This window comes from Podarcis gaigeae (assembly GCF_964106915.1).
Source record: "Podarcis gaigeae genome assembly, chromosome: 2".
In the NCBI taxonomy this organism is placed as follows: Eukaryota; Metazoa; Chordata; class Lepidosauria; order Squamata; family Lacertidae; genus Podarcis; species Podarcis gaigeae.
In genome coordinates, this window is record NC_139679.1 from 46,473,200 (window position 1) to 46,495,106 (window position 21,907).

Below are 21,907 nucleotides of genomic sequence, written 5' to 3' on the forward strand. Positions count from 1 at the left end.
TGAACAGAATCTGTTCTGGAAGTCCGTTTGATTTCCAAAAATGTTCGAAAACCAAGGTGTGGCTACCGGTTGGCTGCAGGAGGTTCCTTCACTCAATCGGAAGCCACATTAGAAGTTTGGCTTCCAAAAAAAGTTCACAAACCAGAGCACTTACTTCTGGGTTCACGGCGTTCAGGAGCCAAAACATTTGAGTCACAAGGCATTTGAGAACCAAGGTATGACCGTAGTTTCTTTTAACCACTTGTCCTTTGTCTCTATCTGCATTAAGTTTATGTGAACTATAACCACTTTTAACTATTTGCTTTTATCCTTCTCCTCTTTTATTCACATGTTTGTATCTTATGCTGGCCTGTGACCGTAATAAAGTTTGTTGTTGTTGCTGTTGTTATCTTAGACTGGCTCTAAGGTCACCTTTTAGTATGTGATGGAGATTTATGCAATGCTTTTTCTTTTAAATCCAATGTTCATAGCCTGAATATTAGATTGCATGCTACCATTGCATCTCTCTTGCATGAATGTATGTTGCAAAAATACAATATCTAGATTAACTGGTGTGTGGCGGCGGTTGTTTTCACTGTTGGTTCAAGCATCTTTTTGCAATTTTATTTTGCTACATAATGAAACTGCCTCTAGCTTATATTGGGGTATGTAAACTGAGTGTATGTTTCCCCACCATATTGTACTAAACATAAATCACAGTCTAGTACTTGCAGTATGTATGTAATACTTACTCCCTACTAAGTATGGCATACAAATTTGCTCTGATAGCTTCTGTAGTTGTCCTCTAACAATCAATAGAGCAACAGATTAATTGCTCTTACCTCTCAGAATGCATACATTTTTTTCCTTACTTTTTCCTCACCAGTGGCTTATACAGTGCTTTGAGGCATCAATACATTCTTCTGTAGGGTGGCTACTTATACATAACCAGAAAAGAAGTGCAGCACCAAAAAATAAATGACTAATTTATATGTAAAGGTAAAGGGACCCCTGACCATTAGGTCCAGTTGTGGCCGACTCTGGGGTTGCGGCGCTTTATTGGCCAAGGGAGCCGGCGTACAGCTTCCGGGTCATGTGGTCAGCATGACTAAGCCGCTTCTGGCAAACAAGAGCAGAGCACAGAAACACTGTTTACCTTCCCTCTGGAGCGGTACCTATTTATCTACTTGCACTTGACGTGCTTTCGAACTGCTAGGTTGGCAGGAGCAGGGACCGAGCAACGGGAGCTCACCCCATTGCGGGGATTCAAACCGCGACCTTTTGATTGGCAAGCCCTAAGCTCAGTGGTTTAACCCACAGTGCCACCCGCGTCCCTAATTTATATGTATAGATGCAGAATTAAGTAAAAATGCATCTCACCATAGTTACCAGGTGACCTGTGTTGGCCAAGTGCTGCAAACTGTTATTGGGCAACTTCAAGTCTCCTCATGCTTTCTTTTCTTATGGTTCTATAACTTTAAACTGGACCTTGGACCAGACACATCCACTCTATTTTTCTGCCCAAAGTGGAACAACAAATGGTACTCCCCACTCTTAGTCAAAGCTGGCCAAGTTATTTTGGCACCTGAGGCAGAAAATCCCACAAGAGTCCCTGAGAGTAAAAATATAACAATGATACATCTAACAGTTTTTTTGCTCTTGGTGACACCCTAAAGTGGCTTCCTGAGTTGGGCTCCTCACTCTGCATAATGGTAGGGCCAGTCTTGTCACACCACTCAAAGCAGGATCTGCTGTGGACATGCCAAGACATTCTTGCTCCCTTCCCTGGAAGTGTTGTGGTAGAAGACACTTCATCTGCCAAGCTTCAGCAGATAATTCCCTGGGTACCAGCAGAACTAAAAAGCACATGCCCTTTCTTGACCTTGAGCAAAGGTCTGCAAAGGCATCTTGCATGAGCCCTCATTTACTGATGGAAAGGAATCAGCAGCCCATGGTTTTTCCCAACTTGCCCATGCCAGATGGTGGGTGTGATGCAGGATCACTGTTTCCTGTTCTGAACACTAACCCTGACCTTCAGGACTTAAATTACAACCCCAGTACACTTTTCACTGCAGAATTTACATAGAGGTAGACCTGTAACATAGTCCTTCTAGGGCATTGCCACGTCACAATGGTTAAAAATGCCCCCAAGTTTCAGTTACTTACAATTTACAGGTTTATTTCTGTACACAAAAACTCTAAATATGTCTCAAGAAAATCAACTGACTGTTGTACATAGGCTGTTTGCATGGTAACATGATGGGATGCATGTAGTGCTGTAGAATCAGTGCCAAAAAATACCCCAAGAAATCTATAGATTTTGTTTTACCACCAGAATGTTTTGTTTGTTTTTTGTCTCACTCATGTTACTAGAGTCCCCACCAACCCCCCCCCCATCTGACCCAGATAAACAAAAAAATAGTTTTTTAAAAACGCCCTTCTTCTAACATTGGAATGTAGTTTGGGGTAAACTACCCATAACAACATTTTTGAAGGTTATAAAAGGGTTTCCCTCCCAATGAGGAATATAAAAAAATCATAGTAAAGAGAAGAGTTTTATTAACCAGACCTACTACTTTGTTGGATTGTGGCCTTGGTCTCCCAGGGCTATTGTTGATGGTTCAGTAAAAAAAGGTAAAGGACCCCTGACAGTTAAGTCCAGTCGTGAACAACTCTGGGCTTGCGGCGCTCATCTCGCTTTACTGGCTGAGGGAGCTGACGTTTGTTTGCAGACAGTTTTTCTGGGTCGTGTAGCCAGCATGACTAAGCTGCTTCTGGCGAAACCAGAGCAGCACACAGAAACGCCATTTACCTTCCCACTGGAGTGGTACCTATTTATATACTTGCGATTTGATGTGCTTTAGAACTGCTAGGTTGGCAGGAGCAGGGACCAAGCAACAGGAACTCACCCCGTCGTGGGGATTCGAACTGCCACCTTCTGATCGGCAAGCCCGGGGCTCAGTGGTTTAGACCACAGCACCACCCACATCCCTTGATGTTTCAGTAAAAGGTAAAGGTAAAGGTACCCCTGCCCGTACGGGCCAGTCTTGACAGACTCTGGGGTTGTGCGCCCATCTCACTTAAGAGGCCAGGGGCCAGCGCTGTCCGGAGACACTTCTGGGTCACGTGGCCAGCGTGACATCGCTGCTCTGGCGAGCCAGAGCCGCACACGGAAACGCCGTTTACCTTCCCGCTAGTAAGCGGTCCCTATTTATCTACTTGCACTGGGATGTGCTTTCGAACTGCTAGGTTGGCAGGCGCTGGGACCGAGCAGCGGGAGCGCACCCCGCCGCAGGGATTCGAACCGCCGACCTTTCGATCGGCAAGTCCTAGGCACTGAGGCTTTAACCCACAGCGCCACCTGCGTCCCTGATGTTTCAGTAGCTTATATCAAATAATTGATATTTATCCTGCATTTTACAATTCTGTCAACCTTTCATATCTAATGAGATATGAGGCTGTCCTGCATTTAGAACTGGAAAGGATTGGACTAGATGACTATATTTTTCTAACCTTTTTCTGAGAATTAACGAAGCATGGAACTGCTATTTGCTTCAATTAAATAAATATTGAGAGAGAAAAAAGGAGGAGAAAATATCTGATTAAACTGTGTAACAATTCCTCTATTTGTGGAGCTAAACTCTTATTTAATGCAGGATCAGAACTAGAAGAGGCTGGGAGTACACAAACTCTGCACAGCAAATAAGAAGAGACACAAAATTTCACAGGCGGTAGCGAAATAATATGCAGAGGCAGTAGAGGTGAAGGGAACATGTAGCTGATAGGGGCCTTTAGAGGAAAAGTTCAAATAAAAATTGGATTAGGTCTCTTGCTGTGCCTTGAGTAAACAAATTGAAATTCTGTTTGACGCAGTCCAGCAAAATAAAAGCAAGCCGATCAGTAAGCTTTATGTGTGAACAGGTTCCATTTTATTTTTCTTTAGAATTGTATCTTTCATCAAGATTTAACAAACTATTAATATAATTCTTTATCAGTCAGGATAAAGAGCATTGCAAACATTTCTGAGAACCTAAGTCTGCATCACAGCAAAGAAAATGGATGTTGACTTATCCTTCCCAAATGTCCAGCCATGATTCCACCTTAATTGGCATTTTTCCTGGTCAGTTATATACATTGCTAATTCTAGCTGAAAGTCAAGCAACTATTGTACAGTGGTACCTCCGGTTAAGAACTTAATTCGTTCTGGAGGTCCGTTCTTAACCTGAAACTGTTCTTCACCTGAGGTACCACTTTAGCTAATCAGGCCTCCTGCTGCTGCTGCACCACTGCCACGTGATTTCTGTTCTCATCCTCAGGTAAAGTTATTAACCCGAGGTACTATTTCTGGGTTAGCAGAGCCTGTAACCCAAAGTGTTTGTAACCCGAGGTACCACTGTATTATGTTATGGTAATGTAATAGCACCCATGTCAGCTCTTGCCTAGTAAAGCACATTTCTCAGTCAGATGGCACAAAGCCACTTAACGTGCCATTCATTCCCTTTTTAGTGTCAGCTAAACCTTGCAAGTGGAGGAGGAGAAGGGCTCCACCCATGCACATTCTGTTCTCTTAAGCAAAGAGTACAAGTTGTAGCTGCAACTTTAATGGTGTCAGCTCTAAATTAAACAGATACATACAATTTACTATAAGCCATATGTTAACATTCATGTGGCGCTGCATGCCTTCTTAAAAAAGACACGCCTTCCATTGTCTCTCGAGACAGAAGGATGCCTGCTTTCTTCTAAAAAAAGATTAGGCATTGTTGCATTGAGGCTTTTGCTAAAGCATGAAGCTTTAGTAAAGGAGGTGCTTATTGGACTGGTGATGTTGTTGCTTTTGATGGTGATGTGGTGATGAGGATGAGGATGACTGGTGCTGATAATATTCTAAGTAGGAATTGCCTAGGGCAGGGGTCTGCAACCTTTAAGACAAAAAGAGCCACTTGGACCCGTTTCCGAAGAAAAAAAACCTGGAAGCCGCAAAACCGGGAAGGTGACGTCGGGACGGTGCGTGACTAACGCACGCACCGCCCCCATGCGACGTCACAGCCAGTACAGTGCCCGCCACAGTGGGAAGTGTCGGGGCGCACAATGCGCCTCCTCCCCTCGCTAGTATCCACCCCGGAGCCGCAGCAAAGGTGTAAAAGAGCCACATGCGGCTCCGGAGCCGCGGGTTGCAGACCCCTGGCCTAGGGCTTTAGGTTAGAAAAGTCTCCCTTCCTTCAGGTCCAATGAGGACAGGATGGTCAGCACACAAATCTCTGTGCTGCTAAGCAGAGAAGAATGTTAGGCTTCACTAATGCATCCAGTGTTCAATGCATAGTTTCCCTCATTGAAATCAATGGGTTTAAACATGTTTAACTGGAGGAAAAAATGCGACTGTGGGCCAACTGATATAGTAATCAATGAAACAGTGGGCAATTGTACTTGCATAGTTTAAAGCTCTTATGCTTTCCATTCCTTGTCTATCTGAGGTTGTCTGGCATTCTCATAAGATCCATAGTCTGCCCACTATAATTCTGACTGTGGGTTTCGTTAGATTTGTTTCATAACTTGAAAAAAACATTCTGAAGGCAGAACAGCCTGTTACTAATAATATGAGCTTAAAGAGTCTTAAGGATATGTGTGGGCTGTAGTCACATAACTCTTATTGGCATAAATGAGACTTTTGCCCAGATAATGCCCTGTACTTGCACATGGAAGTATAATACATTCTCTAAATACTGGACTATTGCTCATCTCTTATTTACACATCTGTTTATAAAATATAATTGCTAGCTTTTGGGTTGACATACCCAAAGGAATGCATAGCTTCTTCCTTCTGTAATTTATTGCCCTATACATGGATAACAGTGAACTTGCTTTCTTCAATCACTCTTCCCAGGCCACCCCCTGGATTAGTTTATGTGTGAATTTGGGCTTCCAAGAATACCAGAAGGGAATCTCCCATTAGGAGATGGGTTCTTTAAATACTTTCACCATTTGTTAAAGTGCTGTTACAATGCTTGCTTTGGATGTGAGAAGCATCTGTGCTATACCTTTGGTCAGGCATCCCCAAACTTGGCCCTCCAGATGTTTTGGGTCTACAACTCCCAACTTCCCTGACCACTGGTCCTGTTAGCTAGGGATGATGGGAGCTGTAGTCCCAAAACACCTTGGAGGGCTGAGTTTGGGGATGCCTGCCTTTGGTGCTTGTTGGTTATACAAGCCAGAATATTCAGTTCATTTGTATGCACACAGGCTGTAGGGACAATTGACAGAGCTAGCATGACCACAGCAGAAGAGCATTCCAAGCAAGGTTTACACATTTCCAGTTACACATTTGGCCCTTGCCAACCTGGTATCTTCCAGATGTTTTGGATGACACATCTCACCAGCCACAGCCAGCAAAGGCAGCATTATATTGAGACATAGGCCCCCTTCAAGCATTCATATCCAGCGTTAAGTAAGCCTGTGAAAGGGACAAGCTAATGCTCTCCCCTGTCACCATTCTCATCACCCTCCATGAGGATTGCAATGTGGGGAACAGGGCTGGTATGCATGGTCCCTTCTTGTGGTGCAGGTATAAAACCTGAATAGGGCTTTTAATTCCTAAGCATGAGAGCAGGGTGTTATTTCCAGATTCGATTGCAAATTGCATAGGAAAAAAATCCACTCCAGGGGCTGACGGGAACAAGCACTAGTGTACATTGTTGGAGACACCTGTGTATACTTTCTATTAATGTTTTATTTCTGTGGTAACCTTGGTTTGAGACCCTACATTGCCTTGGGCTGTTTTTGCAGAAAGGAGGCTAATAAATAATTTCTGGGAAAATGTAAGGAGGCTGACAAACTGAAGTGATTTCCTGTACATTTTCTCTGGAGCGCAAATATAGCATTCTGCCGAACCACGTTCAAATGATATGTGGGCTCGAGCTTCAGAGACTGTGTGAGATTTGTCTCCCTGAAATGCAATTAGTTTGTTAGAATTGCAGGCAGCTTCATAAACCTGCTTACATCACCAGTTTAATTGTCCATGCCCTGTTTTTCTGTACATGGAGGAATGCTGTGTAACGCAATAGCAATTAAAAATCCTCATTTTTGAGACTCAATAAAACAAGGAGGGCTCATTACAAGCTGTGCTTTGGCTGCAAAGGACATAAGCAATGGTGCTGGGGAAACATGGCAGTTAATGACAAAGTGGCAACCAAGGGATATCTCGAAGACGGAGCTTAGCATACGTTGCTTGCTAACCAATTTTTAAAGATACACAGTTTTAGTGCGAGATTCTTGGGATTTGTTGCTGTGCAGAATGGAGGGTCGTACAGAGGCACTCTGAGGAATATCCAACACAATATTAGTGTGGCATTTGATTTGCAGTTTTTGAAGCGGTAGTGAACATTGAAGTACTAGTATAACTGTCACTCAGTATAGAAATAATGGTAATGGTTGCACTAGCTGTTGTGCACTATATTCTACTGGTGCAAGTGACCCACTAGATTTAAGCAGGGCACAAGATTCAACATAAGGCTTCTGTTATTGGAATGGCTTCTGTGCTAGTAATGTGACATCATTGGACATCCCCCTCTTTTTATATCTCTCTGCGCAGAGATTCCTTTGGACTCCTCGTGAAAATGACTGATGGTGGCCTTGCTTTAGGCATCAACTACATGCTATTTAGAGTCCCAGTATGTTTTCCTTGCATGTTTTTTCCCCTTTCCACAAAGCAGTTTGGGACAGCCTATTTCTAAATGGAAGAAGGGCAGAAGGGAAGATGTTGCCTAAAAATGTTCCTCTCTAATAACTTATTCCAGCTCAAAATCACCCTCATCCCCAAGCTGCATTTTCACCTGTGGGAGAAAAGATACAGGGTCACCGTATCTTTCTGCCACTTCCCCACTTCTTCAGCTTAGTTTCAGTTATTTTAGTTATGTTTGCTTATTAATATTGTTTTATACAACAGTGTTTCATTTCAGCTGTTAAATTGGCTTAGCTTATTTGGTATTTGTGTACAATGCTGCATAGATTGATTGTTTTGACTGTATGGTTTATCCATAATTGTTTTTAATGTTTAATGGTGATGCTTCTTGTTCCTCTTATACCTTGTGAGACACTTTGGGCACATGCTTCTGAGGAGAAAGTAGCATACAGTGGTACCTCAGGTTAAGAACTTAATTCGTTCTGGAGGTCAGTTCTTAACCTGAAACTGTTCTTAACCTGAGATACCACTTTAGCTAATGGCGCCTCCTGCCGCCACCACACGATTTCTGTTCTCATCCTGAAGCAAAGTTCTTAACCCAAGGTACTATTTCTGGGTTAGCGGAGTCTGTAACCTGAAGCGTCTGTAACCCGAGGTATAAGTAGGTGATGATGACTCATACAACAGCTCAGTCAGTACAGCATAAGACTCTTAATCTCAGGGTCATAAGTTTGAGCCCCATGTTGGGCAAAAGATTGAAGGGGATGGAGTAAGATAACCCTTGGGTTCCCTTCCATGATTCTATGATGTGAGAAAAAGCAACAAGGGAGAGGGTGATTTTGAAAAGAGGCATTTCTGCCTCTTTTCCATTCATTTGCTGACCCAGACTGATTTGGGTTTCAACTCCACCCACGAATAAATATGGAAGAGAGAATATTGGAAGTCAACAGAAACTTCATACATTGCTGGTCACTTTGTTCTGATCAGATTTGTCTTGCCATTTATGTAAGTTGCTGCTTACGGACGTTATTGGAATGGCACAGATAGAGCCAAACTCCAAGAAGCAGCTTCTACACTCTTCAATTATCTTATGAATTTGGCCTTAATCCCTTGCCCCACTTCTGGCAGGGTGGCCCTCTTATCTGTCACCAAAAAAGTGGAAATCCACCATCCCCAAAGAGGGACGATTTTGAAGAAAATTTGGATATGTATCTAGATTCAGTTGTAAACATAACTTGTTTAATGTAAATATAAATAAAATCCATTTCACCATAGTAGGGGAGACTGTGTCCAGGTGAGCAGCCTGCTATTCAGGTACTAACTGTTGATTGGCAGTTTCAAGACCTCTGCTCTGTGCTCTTCCTCCTTAGAGTTCTTTATATTCAAACCAGGCTTGGCAAGTGGGCAGCTGTTCAGCATACTTCTTCAGACAGAGGACTTCCTCTATCTAGTAGCCAGCCTAACATTTGAAGATACCAATTTTATAGGGCTGGGAAGCAGGTTTCCAGCACTATCATCATGGGCAAACCTTCATACGGCACCCAAAGGGCTATAAGTGAAGACCCATGCATTAAAAAATAAAATAAAAAATCGTAATAACTTTATCTGAAGAGTGAGCTTCATCCGCAAATCAGGCGTAGCTTAATGGAGTTTCCCACTGCCAAGCCTATGGCGCTTCTTAAACGGTGGCTGTACAAATGCTGTTTCCGCTGCCCCAGCAAAAGCAGATTTATAGCAGCACTTTGCCCTACATTCTGTACGCTTCTGGCTGCATCAATACAGAATCCTGAAAAAGAAAAGAAAAAGGACACCCTTTTTAGTTTTTCATACACCATCCAGAAATGTACATTTTGTAATGATTTAGGGTTTGTTTTTTTTAAAGGTAGCATTACTACAGGCCAATTGCTTCCAGATAAAGCCCATATTTGGTGACTTGCCTTCTGATTTTCAAGTGGGGATCTGCATATATTTCACACAAATGTGTCCTCTTTTTGCACTCTGTTTTTGTGATTTGGAAGTAGTAACCCTAACTGCAAGTAGAGATAGTGAGAAGTCATTGGTAAAGTAATATATTAAGAAATGTAGAGGAATTAGTCTTCCACTCACAGGCAAATTACTATATCTCTTTCGGTTCTCCATCTGTCAAATGGTAATATTATTGGCCATTGTGAAGATGAATGAGCATTATAAAGGAGGCTAGGGAAGGGCCATAGCTCAGTGGTGAAGCATACATGTTACACTTAAAAGGTGTCAGGTTCAATCCCTAGTATATCTAGGCAGGGCTGGAAAAGACTCGTGATCAAGCCCCAGAGAGCTGCTACCAGTGAAGGAATAGGTGGACCATGGATAGGCAAACCAAGGCCTGGGGGCCGGATCTGGCCCAATCACCTTCTAAATCTGGCCCACGGACGGTCCGGGAACCAGTGTGTTTTTACATAAGTAGAATGTGTCCTTTTATTTAACATGCATCTCTGGGTTATTTGTAGGGCCTGCCTGATGTTTTTACATGAGTAGAATGTGTGCTTTTATTTAAAATGCATCTCTGGGTTATTTGTGGGGCATAGGAATTCGTTCATTATTTTTTTTCCAAAATATAGTCCGCCCCCCCCACAAGGTCTGAGGGACAGTGGACCGGCCCCCAGCTGAAAAAGTTTGCTGACCCCTGAGCTGGACCAGTGGTCTGACTTGGTGTATGGCTGCTTCCTATGTTCCACTTTGGGCAAATAATCATACTTAATACTGAACTTCCCAGCAGGCTTAATGTCGAATAGTACAACAAGCTAAGGTTGACATGATTTGGGTGTAAATATAACTTATAGTAAGATAATTCTAAGACAAAGACTGTGCCATACATCTTTCTGTTCATGCACACTAATGTTTAGGTGATACGCTGCCTTTAAAAACTTTTTTTTCTTTAAATCTGAACCAGTAGAAGTAATGGATACCTTTGAAAGATGCATTAAGTTAGAAGAGAGAAAATGTCTACTCAGCTATCTTGGCATTCTCAATAAATTGAGCTGTAAACATCAGTCTGTAAATGGTGTTCCCTCTTTCATTTCTTTCTGTAAAGCCATTTCAGTGTTTTGTGCAGAACTGTCATTATTTAAAAGGGGCCTAAATCTAGTCTTGATGGTTTCTAATGGAGCTGTCTATGAATGTAATTGCTGTGTTCAGCTGTTATATGACTTCAGTGCTTTCTTCCCTTTCTTTTTCAAACAGTTCTAGCCAAAAGAGTGATGATGATTATGAAGATTATACAACCAACAAAACCTGGGTTTTGACTCCCAAAGTTCATGAAAGTGATGTTACCCTTATTTTAAATGGCCTGCTGGAGGGATATGATAACAAACTAAGGCCAGATATAGGAGGTGAGGGTATTTTCCTTCATTTGTTAATAGCAGTGAGTTGGAAGGGGAAGTGATGGTGATCACTTAACGAAGTGGAAATGACAATAAAGAAAATATAATATACTTAGCTGCTGACAATTAGTGTTTCCATTAAAGAATCTGTAACCAAAGCTTTCTGAAACAAGTGTTTAGACCTCTAACTGGTATTACACACACACACACACACACACACACACACACACACACACACACAGAGAGAGACACACACGTCAAAGCTCGTAGTTATTTAAAGAATAGTAATGGCATCTCATTATAAACATATTGCTGTTCAAATTAATTTGACGAAATGTTCAGGAATCTATGAGCGAAGTGGTGCCTGAAGTCAATGGCAAAGACTGTTTCAGAATTTGTATTGCACCACTCTACTATAACGTTCATTGAACAATTTCAATTAAGATTAATTAAGTGGTTCAAGGCATAGGGTCATGCTGTCGTTGTGTGTGAAAGATTAACATGGTCAGTAAATATTTTAAGTCATTTAACAGCATGATCAGAAAGGTATTAAGCTACAGTAATATATAGTGGCATGGCTAGAAGAGAATATGGCAAAGGTAATTTTTTGATCCTTAATCAATGTGCATTAATGAAATTATTTGTACTTTAGTAGACAAGCTTTCAGGTATTGTCAGTAAACTAATACAATCCTGTCAGATACAAGTCCTGGAGAGCTAGTGTGGTCATAACAAGTCATGTTGTTCCAAAGAAATCATCAGTGGAAATGCCAGCAAGAGCATGATGACGGATAACTAGGTACTATTTTAATCCAGTCCAAATAACAGGCATCAAAAGAAGTCATAAAGTGGTCAATGAGTGGCCTGGGGTTGCAACCACCAACCCATCCAATGATATTCAGATTTGGAGGAACTGGGAAACTCAGAGTGGGGCTGGGCCAGGATGGACAAGGGCTGAGGCAGCAAAATTGATAGGCATAAAAATGAAAGACAATGAGTACTTCTTCCATGGGGGTTTTTATCTATGACTGCATTATGATGGCTCATAAGGAGGAGAGAAAATATAATTCGAAAGCAGCTATGCTGATCACGGTTTGATTTATGCATTGCAATCCTCCAAGCATTATTATTGTTATAGTTGATGTTGATTTCTTTTTCATGATGTTATGGTTACTGTTGTAGCTGCTCCTGCTGTTTTGTTTCTTGGACTTTTTCTGTATCTGCAGAACCCTCTTCTGGCTAAATTAGTCATTTTGTGTTCATTCGTACAATGTGAAATGTCTGATGTGATGTATCATTAAGAGACTTCAGAAATACAATACAGTTTCCTATCAAAAAAGGAAATAAGCGTTATAACTATCCCCACCCCTTGCAAAAATACTGATTTGATTACAATCACATTAATAACACAATAGTATAAATGGGGTTGAAATCCACTCCCTTCTTCACTACGGTCATCAAGTAAGAATGCAGTTTTATTCATCCTGCATTTATTGATATGGAAAATCTCACATACCCAAGTCCTTTTATGTTCTTTCTTTCTAGAACACAATCAGATTCTTTCTTTAAATACTATATTTTGTGTCTAGGATTTTCCTTTATGTTCTGGATGTTTTACCTGATGTGATATTAGCAGTTGTTACTGTTTTTGTTACAGTGCAGCCAACGGTAATTCATACTGATATGTATATCAATAGCATTGGCCCAGTGAATGCCATCAATATGGTAAGTAGCATATATTAATACATTTTACCAGGGTTATTTTTCTAGAAAAAGAGGTGTTGGAACTCACTATGAATGCCACCCTTGTTCTCTTATAATGGCAATGGCACCCACATGAGAGGTGCCGGAACTCACATGAGTTCCGGCTTAAAAAATGCCCTGCATTTTGCTATGTTTGAATTGTAAATTATGTTATTCCTGAATGCCAATAAACATTGCTGTACACACCAACCAACACGCCTGTATTCTACCCCATGTATCAGACAGAGCAAAGGGACAATACTCGGATGATGAAGACTATACACATGTATCTAAAACTGGGTCACATGATTCAATCAGACTTCTGAATGGTTGCACATAGGTTTGCCATAAGGCTGCAATCCTATGCACATTTACATGGGAATAATCCCTTTCGGAGTCAGGGGACCTTACTAGTTCTGAGTAAACTTGTTCAGGATTGTGCTGTTAGTAGAGATGTGGTTCTTTAATTCCATCCAAGATCAACTTATTTCTGTAGCTAACATGAATATTTGTGTCCAAAGAATTATGGTTGCTAAATAAATACGCAAGAGCTGTTCATACTAAATTCTTAATTCTGCATTTCATACTGAAATCTTCCTTCAGTAATATTCTTTTTAGTAGATATTATACACAATCTCTCTCTCTATTTAAGTTTGAGTGGGCCAAATAAGAATGATGGAAACACCACACCAGCAACTAACCTAAATTTTTATATTGTAATTTGATGCTGTGGACGACTCTGAGATCTATGGATAAAGAAGGGTGTACAAATATAATTGATTAATAATAAATTGTTTTCATTTACAACAACCCAAAATTGAGATTTATGTTTTACTGTATGAAAACATAGATTTGGGGAAATGGTGGGGAAATAGCTAAAGCAGTTCATTAGGAATGCAGTTTTAATGAACACTTACCTGGGAGTTGTAATGAGCTCAGTGGGTTTTACATCTGAGTGGACATATATCGGAATTGTGTCAATGGGGCAATAGCATCTGATGCAGAAACATCATATTAAAACCAGGAGCTCTGTTCTATTGTGGGTCAGGCTACTGATGTGATGTGTGTGTTCTCTGTGAACTGGCCATGAAAGCTTTGAAAAGCAGGACTGAATGGACATGGAAACTTACTTTGTTTGATGTGTTTCAACATTGCAGGAATATACAATAGACATTTTTTTTGCTCAAACCTGGTATGACAGACGGCTAAGATTCAACAGCACCATTAAAGTGCTGAGGTTGAACAGCAACATGGTGGGGAAGATCTGGATCCCTGACACATTCTTCCGAAACTCAAAAAAGGCTGATGCTCATTGGATAACAACTCCCAATCGGATGCTCCGGATCTGGAATGATGGCAGAGTACTATATACACTGAGGTAATCTTACCGCTTTTTTAATTTTATCCAGTATACCTGTTACATGTTTCTAATATGAGTGAAAATGGTATCTCCACTTAATGAAAAGAAGTACGATGCCTTAAATATTTTAGACAAGATGAAACAATAATAAAGCTAAATGCCCCATAGAGCTCATGTGGTGTCTTGGTTAGAGGTTAGTGAATGACCTTGGGCCAGTCACTACCTCTTAGTGTGGTATAGTGGTTAAGAGCGGTAGTCTCGTAATCTGGGGAACCGGGTTCGTGTTTCCGCTCCTACACATGCAGCTGCTGGGTGATCTTGGGCCAGTCACACTTCTTTGAAGTCTCTCAGCCCCACTCACCTCACAGAGTGTTTGTTGTGGGGGAGGAAGGGAAAGGAGAATGTTAGCTGCTTTGAGACTCCTTAAAGGGAGTGAAAGGCGGGATATCAAATCCAAACTCTTCTTCTTCTTCTTCTTCAGTCTAAGCATAGGAGTGGGACCCAAATTAAGACACCCACCAGCCTGTAAATGGGCTGGGTTAGGATCCAGCAAATCCTTGCCCAGATAAGCTACACCTCTGCCCCTGAAATGCCCCATTGAAGGATTTTGCACCTGTTATCACAAGTCGTTCTCAAACAGGCTGTACCTTCAGTGTGTATAATGTATATTTGTGGGTTGGTGGGGGCTTCAACAGCAGCTAAACTTTTATTATAGAGCATGGAAGAACCAAGTGAACAGCTCTGCCCCTTTCCCCCCACATGTGCAGTTTGGGGTTTAGGATTGAGACCATAATCTCTCAATCCCAGAATGTGCTTGCAGTGGCTGTGGAAGTGCCTACACATAACTCCCTGCACAGCACAGTTTTGAACTGGGGCCTTGCACCCCAAATGAGAATAGTTTTGAACCAGTTTAACTATAATGGCTTCCACTGAGAGAGTTAACATTTCTGTTGAAGCCTGTTCTGAGAACTACATTTTCCAAGATGGCTCCAGGAGATAATCAAGTCAGTTTAGCTGGTATGACCACTCTTGAAGGCTTTATAAAAAGGGGCAAGATCATTCAAAACACAGCCTGCTTTAGAAACCTCCCTCCATTGGGAAGACCTCAGAAATGGGTAGGAAAAGTTATTGTTGATCCTTAAAGCTGATTCCCCTCACAGGGAGTCAACTTTGCAGGCAGGTCACGAGCCCAACCTGTGCACACGGGGCTTAGGTAGCTCTGTGTCACAGGGCGTTCATCACCTATCCCTCCTATTTCAAGGGTATTCTGTTAAAGGAATCCGGGGGGGGGGGTGTCCTCTGTCTGATGCCCAGATGGGGGGCAGAGCCATAGTATGACCCCTATCGGTGACCCTGGGGGAATTCCTAGTTGATGTGCATCAACAGGGCTCCCCCTATCGGTGGTTAACCCTTACTAGACTCCTGGCAGGGGGGCAGGAGTCAGATATAGTCATTGGTTCCAATGCCTAAGCCAATACCACTCACATTCTGTAATCAATAACATTGTGGCCTTTTTCAGCCCATAACCTAAATCCTGGTGTCAAGTGTCTTTATTCTACAATGGGGGAGGGTTCAGGACCTTGCCACGGAACACTGTGACATAAGAAAGCATTTTACTTTACATCCTAATCAATAATACATTAAAAGAAAGAGTGGTTTGTGTCTTCTCTCAACCTGTTCACTGCTGTAGACCTTGAACTTCTAGAACTATGAACAATTGATTAATATTAATATATGTTTCTTCTTAGATTGACGATAGATGCTGAGTGTCAGTTGCAGCTGCACAACTTTCCAATGGATGAACATTCTTGTCCACTGGCATTTTCAAGCTGTAAGTAGTAATCTAAAAAAATAAATAAATAATTGATTCATTTGGAAAGTAAAGAAGAATCTAAATTTTTAAAAATGCATTGCTCAGTAAATCTACTGTACTTAGTCCAAAGAAGGCTGCAGTCTAAAACACATTTACCTGGGAGGAAGTCTCATGGAACTCAATACGCTTGCTGCTGAATCAATGTGTACAGAATTGCATGATAAGTGTGTTGGTGCTGGAGACAACACATTTATGGACAGATAATTAACATGGATCACTTGTAACTATTTACAGTAGCTGATGAACTAGTCCAGAGTTGCCATCTTACATATTTTGAGAGGGTGATTGTAAATAATCCTTATGTTACGTGGGCATTTTTAACATACAGTTCAGACTAGACTTCTGTTGTCCTGTGTTTCATGCCTGCTCCTTAAACACAAGAAGGTCCAAACGTCAATATTACATCCACTACACCACATTAGTCCCCCCCCCAAAGTAATACAAACATAAGCTTCCAGGCAACTGTTATTTTCAGGCGGGATTAAATCACATGTTGGCTTATTCAGGTTGCAAAATTAAGATTGATTTGGAACTCTTGCACAAGGAGTTAAGAAAAGAGACGGCAAAATGCACCGGAAAATGTAGGATAACATTTGCTTGATGTAATGTTGTCTTAACGTCCCCACAAACAAATCAGGATGAATATTCAAGAAACAGATTGCCTGAAAGCAACCTATGTGTTTTCCTATGTACAGGATATACTGGATACAACAGTGGGGAATTTAATGCTGGTAGGTGGAGAAATGGGGCGTCAGCAAAGACATTACCGTTTTAAGTGATCTACATACAACCCATCACATTTAAGTCATTATAAGTGCAGAGAAGCATTACAGAATTTATTCATGGCAGTTTAGAGGCTGTCATAAATAGAAACAAAATAATTGTGACAATTCATTATTTGGGGGAGCAAAAAGAGACATAACGTAAGCATGCCTTTCTGTATTTGTTTGGAACTGCAAGGTCCCTTTCTGAATATAAGCATCATGACCACTTTGGTGTGTGTGTGTGTGTGTGTGTGTGTGTGTGTGTGGCAGTGAGAGGGAAAATGATGTGAATGCATTTGTGGCAAGTGCCATTTATGGTCATGTGACCATGAAGGAAAGCAACATGTAAATGAAAATTGTGATGGAATGATGATCTTCATTGTTTTGAAGATGGCTACCCAAAGGAAGAGATTATCTACATGTGGAAGCGCAGCTCAGTAGAAGTAGGAGACACTAGATCCTGGAGGCTGTATCAGTTTTCATTTATTGGGCTCAGAAATACAACTGAAGTCGTGCCGACAACTTCAGGTAGGTGAAGCTGCTCTACTTTAATTGAACATTTGCTCCTACTTGACGCTGAAGTGGGGAAAGGGCAATACTATGCTTACTGTGTAGCTGAAATTATCAGTTTCATGGGATATTTCTGTTGACAAGCTGTGCCATTTTAGACTACCAGTGTGGGATCAAAACATGAAATCAGGCGTGGGAAAGTGGCGGCCCTCTAGATGTTGGACTCCAGTCCCCATTAGCCCTGGCCAGGAAAGCCAGTGGTCAGTGATGATGGGAGGTGTTGTCCCACAACATCTGGAATGTTACCCTTTTGTGGCTTAGATGCTGCCATATATATAATGAACAAAAATAGCATGTTAGGTGGAAGGCTCTGCCTTAGCTCTGCAGGGCCAGTCCTGCCATTAGGCAAGGTGGCCAACGTGGGTAGCAGATGTGAGGGGACATGAAAGGGCAGCAAAATGTTAATTAAATAGGGAGCAAACATTTCTACTTGCTAGGTGGAACTATTGCCCCCTTGACCCTTTGACATTGTAATTTTGTATAAATGGAGAATGTTTTATATTAGAGAACATTTAAACATTTATTATTCCACCTTCATTTTGGAAGGAAACCATCTGGCAAGAGAGAACTCTATATAATTGCTTACAGCAGAATCCTATGCATGTCTGCTCAGAAGCAAGTCTTGGTGAATTCTATGGGGCTTACTCCCCAAGTAAGCATGTGTGGAATTATAGCTTTAGATTCTCACTGCAAACACCAAAATCAAACCAAATATAACCTGTGTAACTCTTCTAGTCTCTTGAATACAGCTAGCTGGAGGATGCGTGAGCAGGATTAATGTGAGGTAAATTCTTGACTGTGCCTGCTCTGTCATCAGAACTGCAATATAAAAGGGGTTTCACAGAGAATTTTTGGTAACTCAGTATCACAACTTTTCTAATAGGCTTCTGGAGATGCAGTGCTTCATTTTGCCTTTGCCTCAGGGTCAGCAGTAAATGGAACAATCTAGTCCTAAATTGGGGTTGCTTCTTTGTGCTGGATGGACTGCATGTCAGGGAGCTAAACCTCTTTCCTTTTGCCTGTTTGTGTCACCCTCAGAGCACACATGTAACAGGATCTGTAATAACGACAAAAGATTAGTGACTCAGAGCAATGAGCGTTACCTCATTACTGAGCTTGGGATGGAGCACACAATTGTGGGTCACACAGACGGATTGGATCCCGAGTGGAGCTTAGTGTAGATAAATACATTGCATAATTAATTCGATTTGAATTTTGTAGATTAATTGTCTTGAAATGGATTCACACTTCTGATGTTGTAGTGTCTTACTGTATAAAAAAGGGCATTGTTGGCAAAACTTCCCTTTAAATTCTACTGTCTTTATCTGAAGCACATGTAGGGATAGGGCAATGACTAGGGAAATGGGCCAATGCAGCAAAAAGCCATTTTTTTGCTCTCACTACCAGTTTGCTACTGGTCTAGCTTCAAGGTCCTTCTGCTAATTCAGAAAGCCCTAAACAACCTGAGTTCAAAGCACATTAAGGACCTTTTGATCCCTTGTGAACTACCTCAGATCCTCTGATTGGGCACTTCTTGTGGTTCCCCACATCCCTGTAAAATGGTAAAAGGTAAAGGTAAAGGACGCCTGGATAGTTAAGTCCAGTCAAAGGCGACTGTGGGGTTGCAGCTCACATCTCGCTTTCAGGCCGAGGGAGCTGGCGTTTGTCCACAGATAGCTTTCAGGGTCGTGTTGCCAGGATGACTAAACCGCTTCTGGTGCGATGGAACACCATGACAGAAACCAGAGTGCACTGAAACGCCGTTTACCTTCCCGCTGCAGCAGTATTTATTTATCTACTTGTTCTGGTGGGCTTTCAAACTGCTAGGTTGGCAGAAACTGGGACAGAGCAACGGGAGCTCGCCCTGTGGCACAGATTTAAACTGCTGATCTTCTGATCAGCAAGCCCAAGAGGCCCAGTTTAGACCACAGTGCCACCAGCATCACATAATATAATAATCTCAATAAATAACAAGATGAAAGATGGAAAAAATGTATCTGACGAAGTGTGTATTACACATGAAAGCTCATACCTTGAAAGCTTATATTTAGTTGATCTTAAAGGTGCCACTGGAATTATTTAAAAAGATTTTTTCATCTTTCCTCTTGTTATTGATTATGACTATGATCAACATGGTTATCCACCTGAATCTATAATATATATATGCATTGCCAGCACACAATATTGGAGCAAAAAGTTTATATTTATTTAAATATAATCTACTTCCTCCATACTAAGTGAGCCTTAGTAACGTGCAGACACCAGGCTCTATAGATATCCACAAATACCTCTAAGCCTCAGACTGCAGGTGATGACTCAAGAGTGCCCCTTAACCCAGTAATGCATCAGGGTGCCAGTGACTCCTCAACAAAAGAAAGAAATTCAAGCTTCCAGCCTAGTTTCTACCATGGACAAATATACATCTGTGCATGAAAAGGCCTTCTTGGTTTTGCTTCCATTCCAGGAAGGTTAATGGAAAATCTCACATCAGTAAGAGCTGTATTCCACCTGGAACACAATTTGTATTTCTTGTAGTTATTGGCTTCCTTTCTCTCTCTTTGCTAACAGTTTTTTGTTTTTAAGTCAGATAGGAACAAAATCAGCGCTATGAGCTTCAGTTCTACTGTTATATTTAGTGAATCAATTTTATGAAGTTCTGTGCAATATTAAAAGAGAGTGTTCCTTGAAGGAAACAATCCATTCACATTAAGCTAACACCATCCTCCTAAGGGACCATTAATCTCATTTCAGAACCCTCAGTAGTGGTCTAAGCAGTGCCATCTAATTGAAAGATCATATTTGCTATTAATGCACTCATGCACACTGTCCCTGTCCATTACTTAAACAAATAAATTGATCAATATTAATTGTGCCTTCGTACACAGTAAAAGCTCGCTTTAGCCTAGAATATATATTTATATATATAATATGCTTTCCAGAGACAATTTAGTCCTGATGAATTTAGCCTGCTAGGGATGTACTTGAAGCCTCAGAAGAACTGTACAGAGTGCACATCTCTCTCTCTCTCTCTCTCTCTCTCTCTCTCTCTCTCTCTGTGTGTGTGTGTGTGTGTGAAAATGTAACTTCAGCTTTGCGCAGGCTCAAAGGACCTTGCATATAAACTTGAAATGCATATCACCAAGTGCAAAGGGTAGTCACTTCTTAGCTCTCTGTGCAACTCAAGTACTCTCTGTGGTCAAAGAGAACATAGAGGGAACAAGTGTTCTGTCGTCATAACTTGGAACTATTTCAGGTGGCACTTTACAAATCTGAGGAGCCAGAGGGTCTAGAATTGGCTCAGTTTGGTGCTGCAAATGTGCCCTGAAATGAGTAGCTCTGCAGACTGCCGTATGAGCACTGAACTGACTTAAATACAAGCACTCCGACTGCATTGCTTTATGGACTGAACTGGTCTGTGTCACTCCCTAATACTGCAACTTTTATAAAATAGCTAACGGGGGATATTTCATCCCACATTCAATTTTCCTAGGGATCCTCACAAACGGGTCTGTTTCTGGTCCATATAGCATTTGTATGTTTTCACCCGTAAGTCCAGCCAATCCTGTTTCCATATTTATTCCATAGCTTAAACTGAATATCCATTTTCAATGTATTTGAATGTGTTTGGTTGTTGTTTTTAAGCAGAGAACTGTATCAGAATATTTGGTATGTGTGAAATATAGCTATACGCTTGAAAGGCATTAATTACATACATTTTTATCCTGCCAAAAAATGCTCCCCGAGTGGCTCACAAATGCCAATAACATTGCCTTCAGGCTTACAATGGGAAGACATGAAATAAAACAGGCATTGGCAAACTCGGCCCTCCAGATGTTTTGGAACTACAACTCCCATCATCACTGACCACTGGTCCTGTTAGCTATGGATGTTGGGAGCTGTAGTCCCAAAAAGTCTGGAGGGCAGAGTTTGCCCATGCCTGAAATAAAAGGGAAAGTCTTTGGAGGGAGGAGGGGAGAAAAAAGCAAACTCAGGTGAGGCAACTGTCTCAAGTGGCAAGAGCCACAGGGTCAGCAGGATTGTGGGTTTGAGCCCCACGTTGGGCAAAATATTCCTGCATTGCAGGGGGTTGGACTAGATAACCCTCCTGGTCCCTTCCAACTCTACAGTTCTATGATTGCTTTCATTCTGCCTCATCTTCTGTTTTCATGTATGTAAAGGTAAAGGTAAAGGTACCCCTGCCCGTACGGGCCAGTCTTGACAGACTCTGGGGTTGTGCGCCCATCTCACTCAAGAGGCCAGGGGCCAGCGCTGTCCGGAGACACTTCCGGGTCACGTGGCCAGCGTGACATCGCTGCTCTGGCGAGCCAGAGCTGCACACGGAAACGCCGTTTACCTTCCCGCTAGAAAGCGGTCCCTATTTATCTACTTACACCCGGAGGTGCTTTCGAACTGCTAGGTTGGCAGGCGCTGGGACCGAGCAGCGGGAGCGCACCCCGCCGCAGGGATTCGAACCGCCGACCTTTCGATCGGCAAGTCCTAGGCGCTGAGGCTTTAACCCACAGCGCCACCTGCGTCCCCTTTCATGTATGTAGAGTGTATCAAATCTGCACATGATTCTCCTTTG

The 21,907-nt window shown here is 41.8% G+C and overlaps 1 protein-coding gene across 2 annotated transcripts in view; it reads left to right on the forward strand.

The window, feature by feature from the left end:
* The window catches only part of GABRG2 (gamma-aminobutyric acid type A receptor subunit gamma2), a 60,678-nt gene that overhangs the window by 13,791 nt on the left and 24,980 nt on the right, over positions 1-21,907 (forward strand). For both annotated transcript variants that reach the window (XM_083719401.1, XM_083719402.1), the window contains exons 2-6: positions 10,874-11,022; positions 12,670-12,737; positions 13,913-14,133; positions 15,864-15,946; positions 17,143-17,280. In XM_083719401.1, the coding sequence (XP_083575527.1) occupies positions 10,874-11,022; positions 12,670-12,737; positions 13,913-14,133; positions 15,864-15,946; positions 17,143-17,280 (659 nt within the window). The remainder of the gene's footprint in view (positions 1-10,873; positions 11,023-12,669; positions 12,738-13,912; positions 14,134-15,863; positions 15,947-17,142; positions 17,281-21,907) is intronic.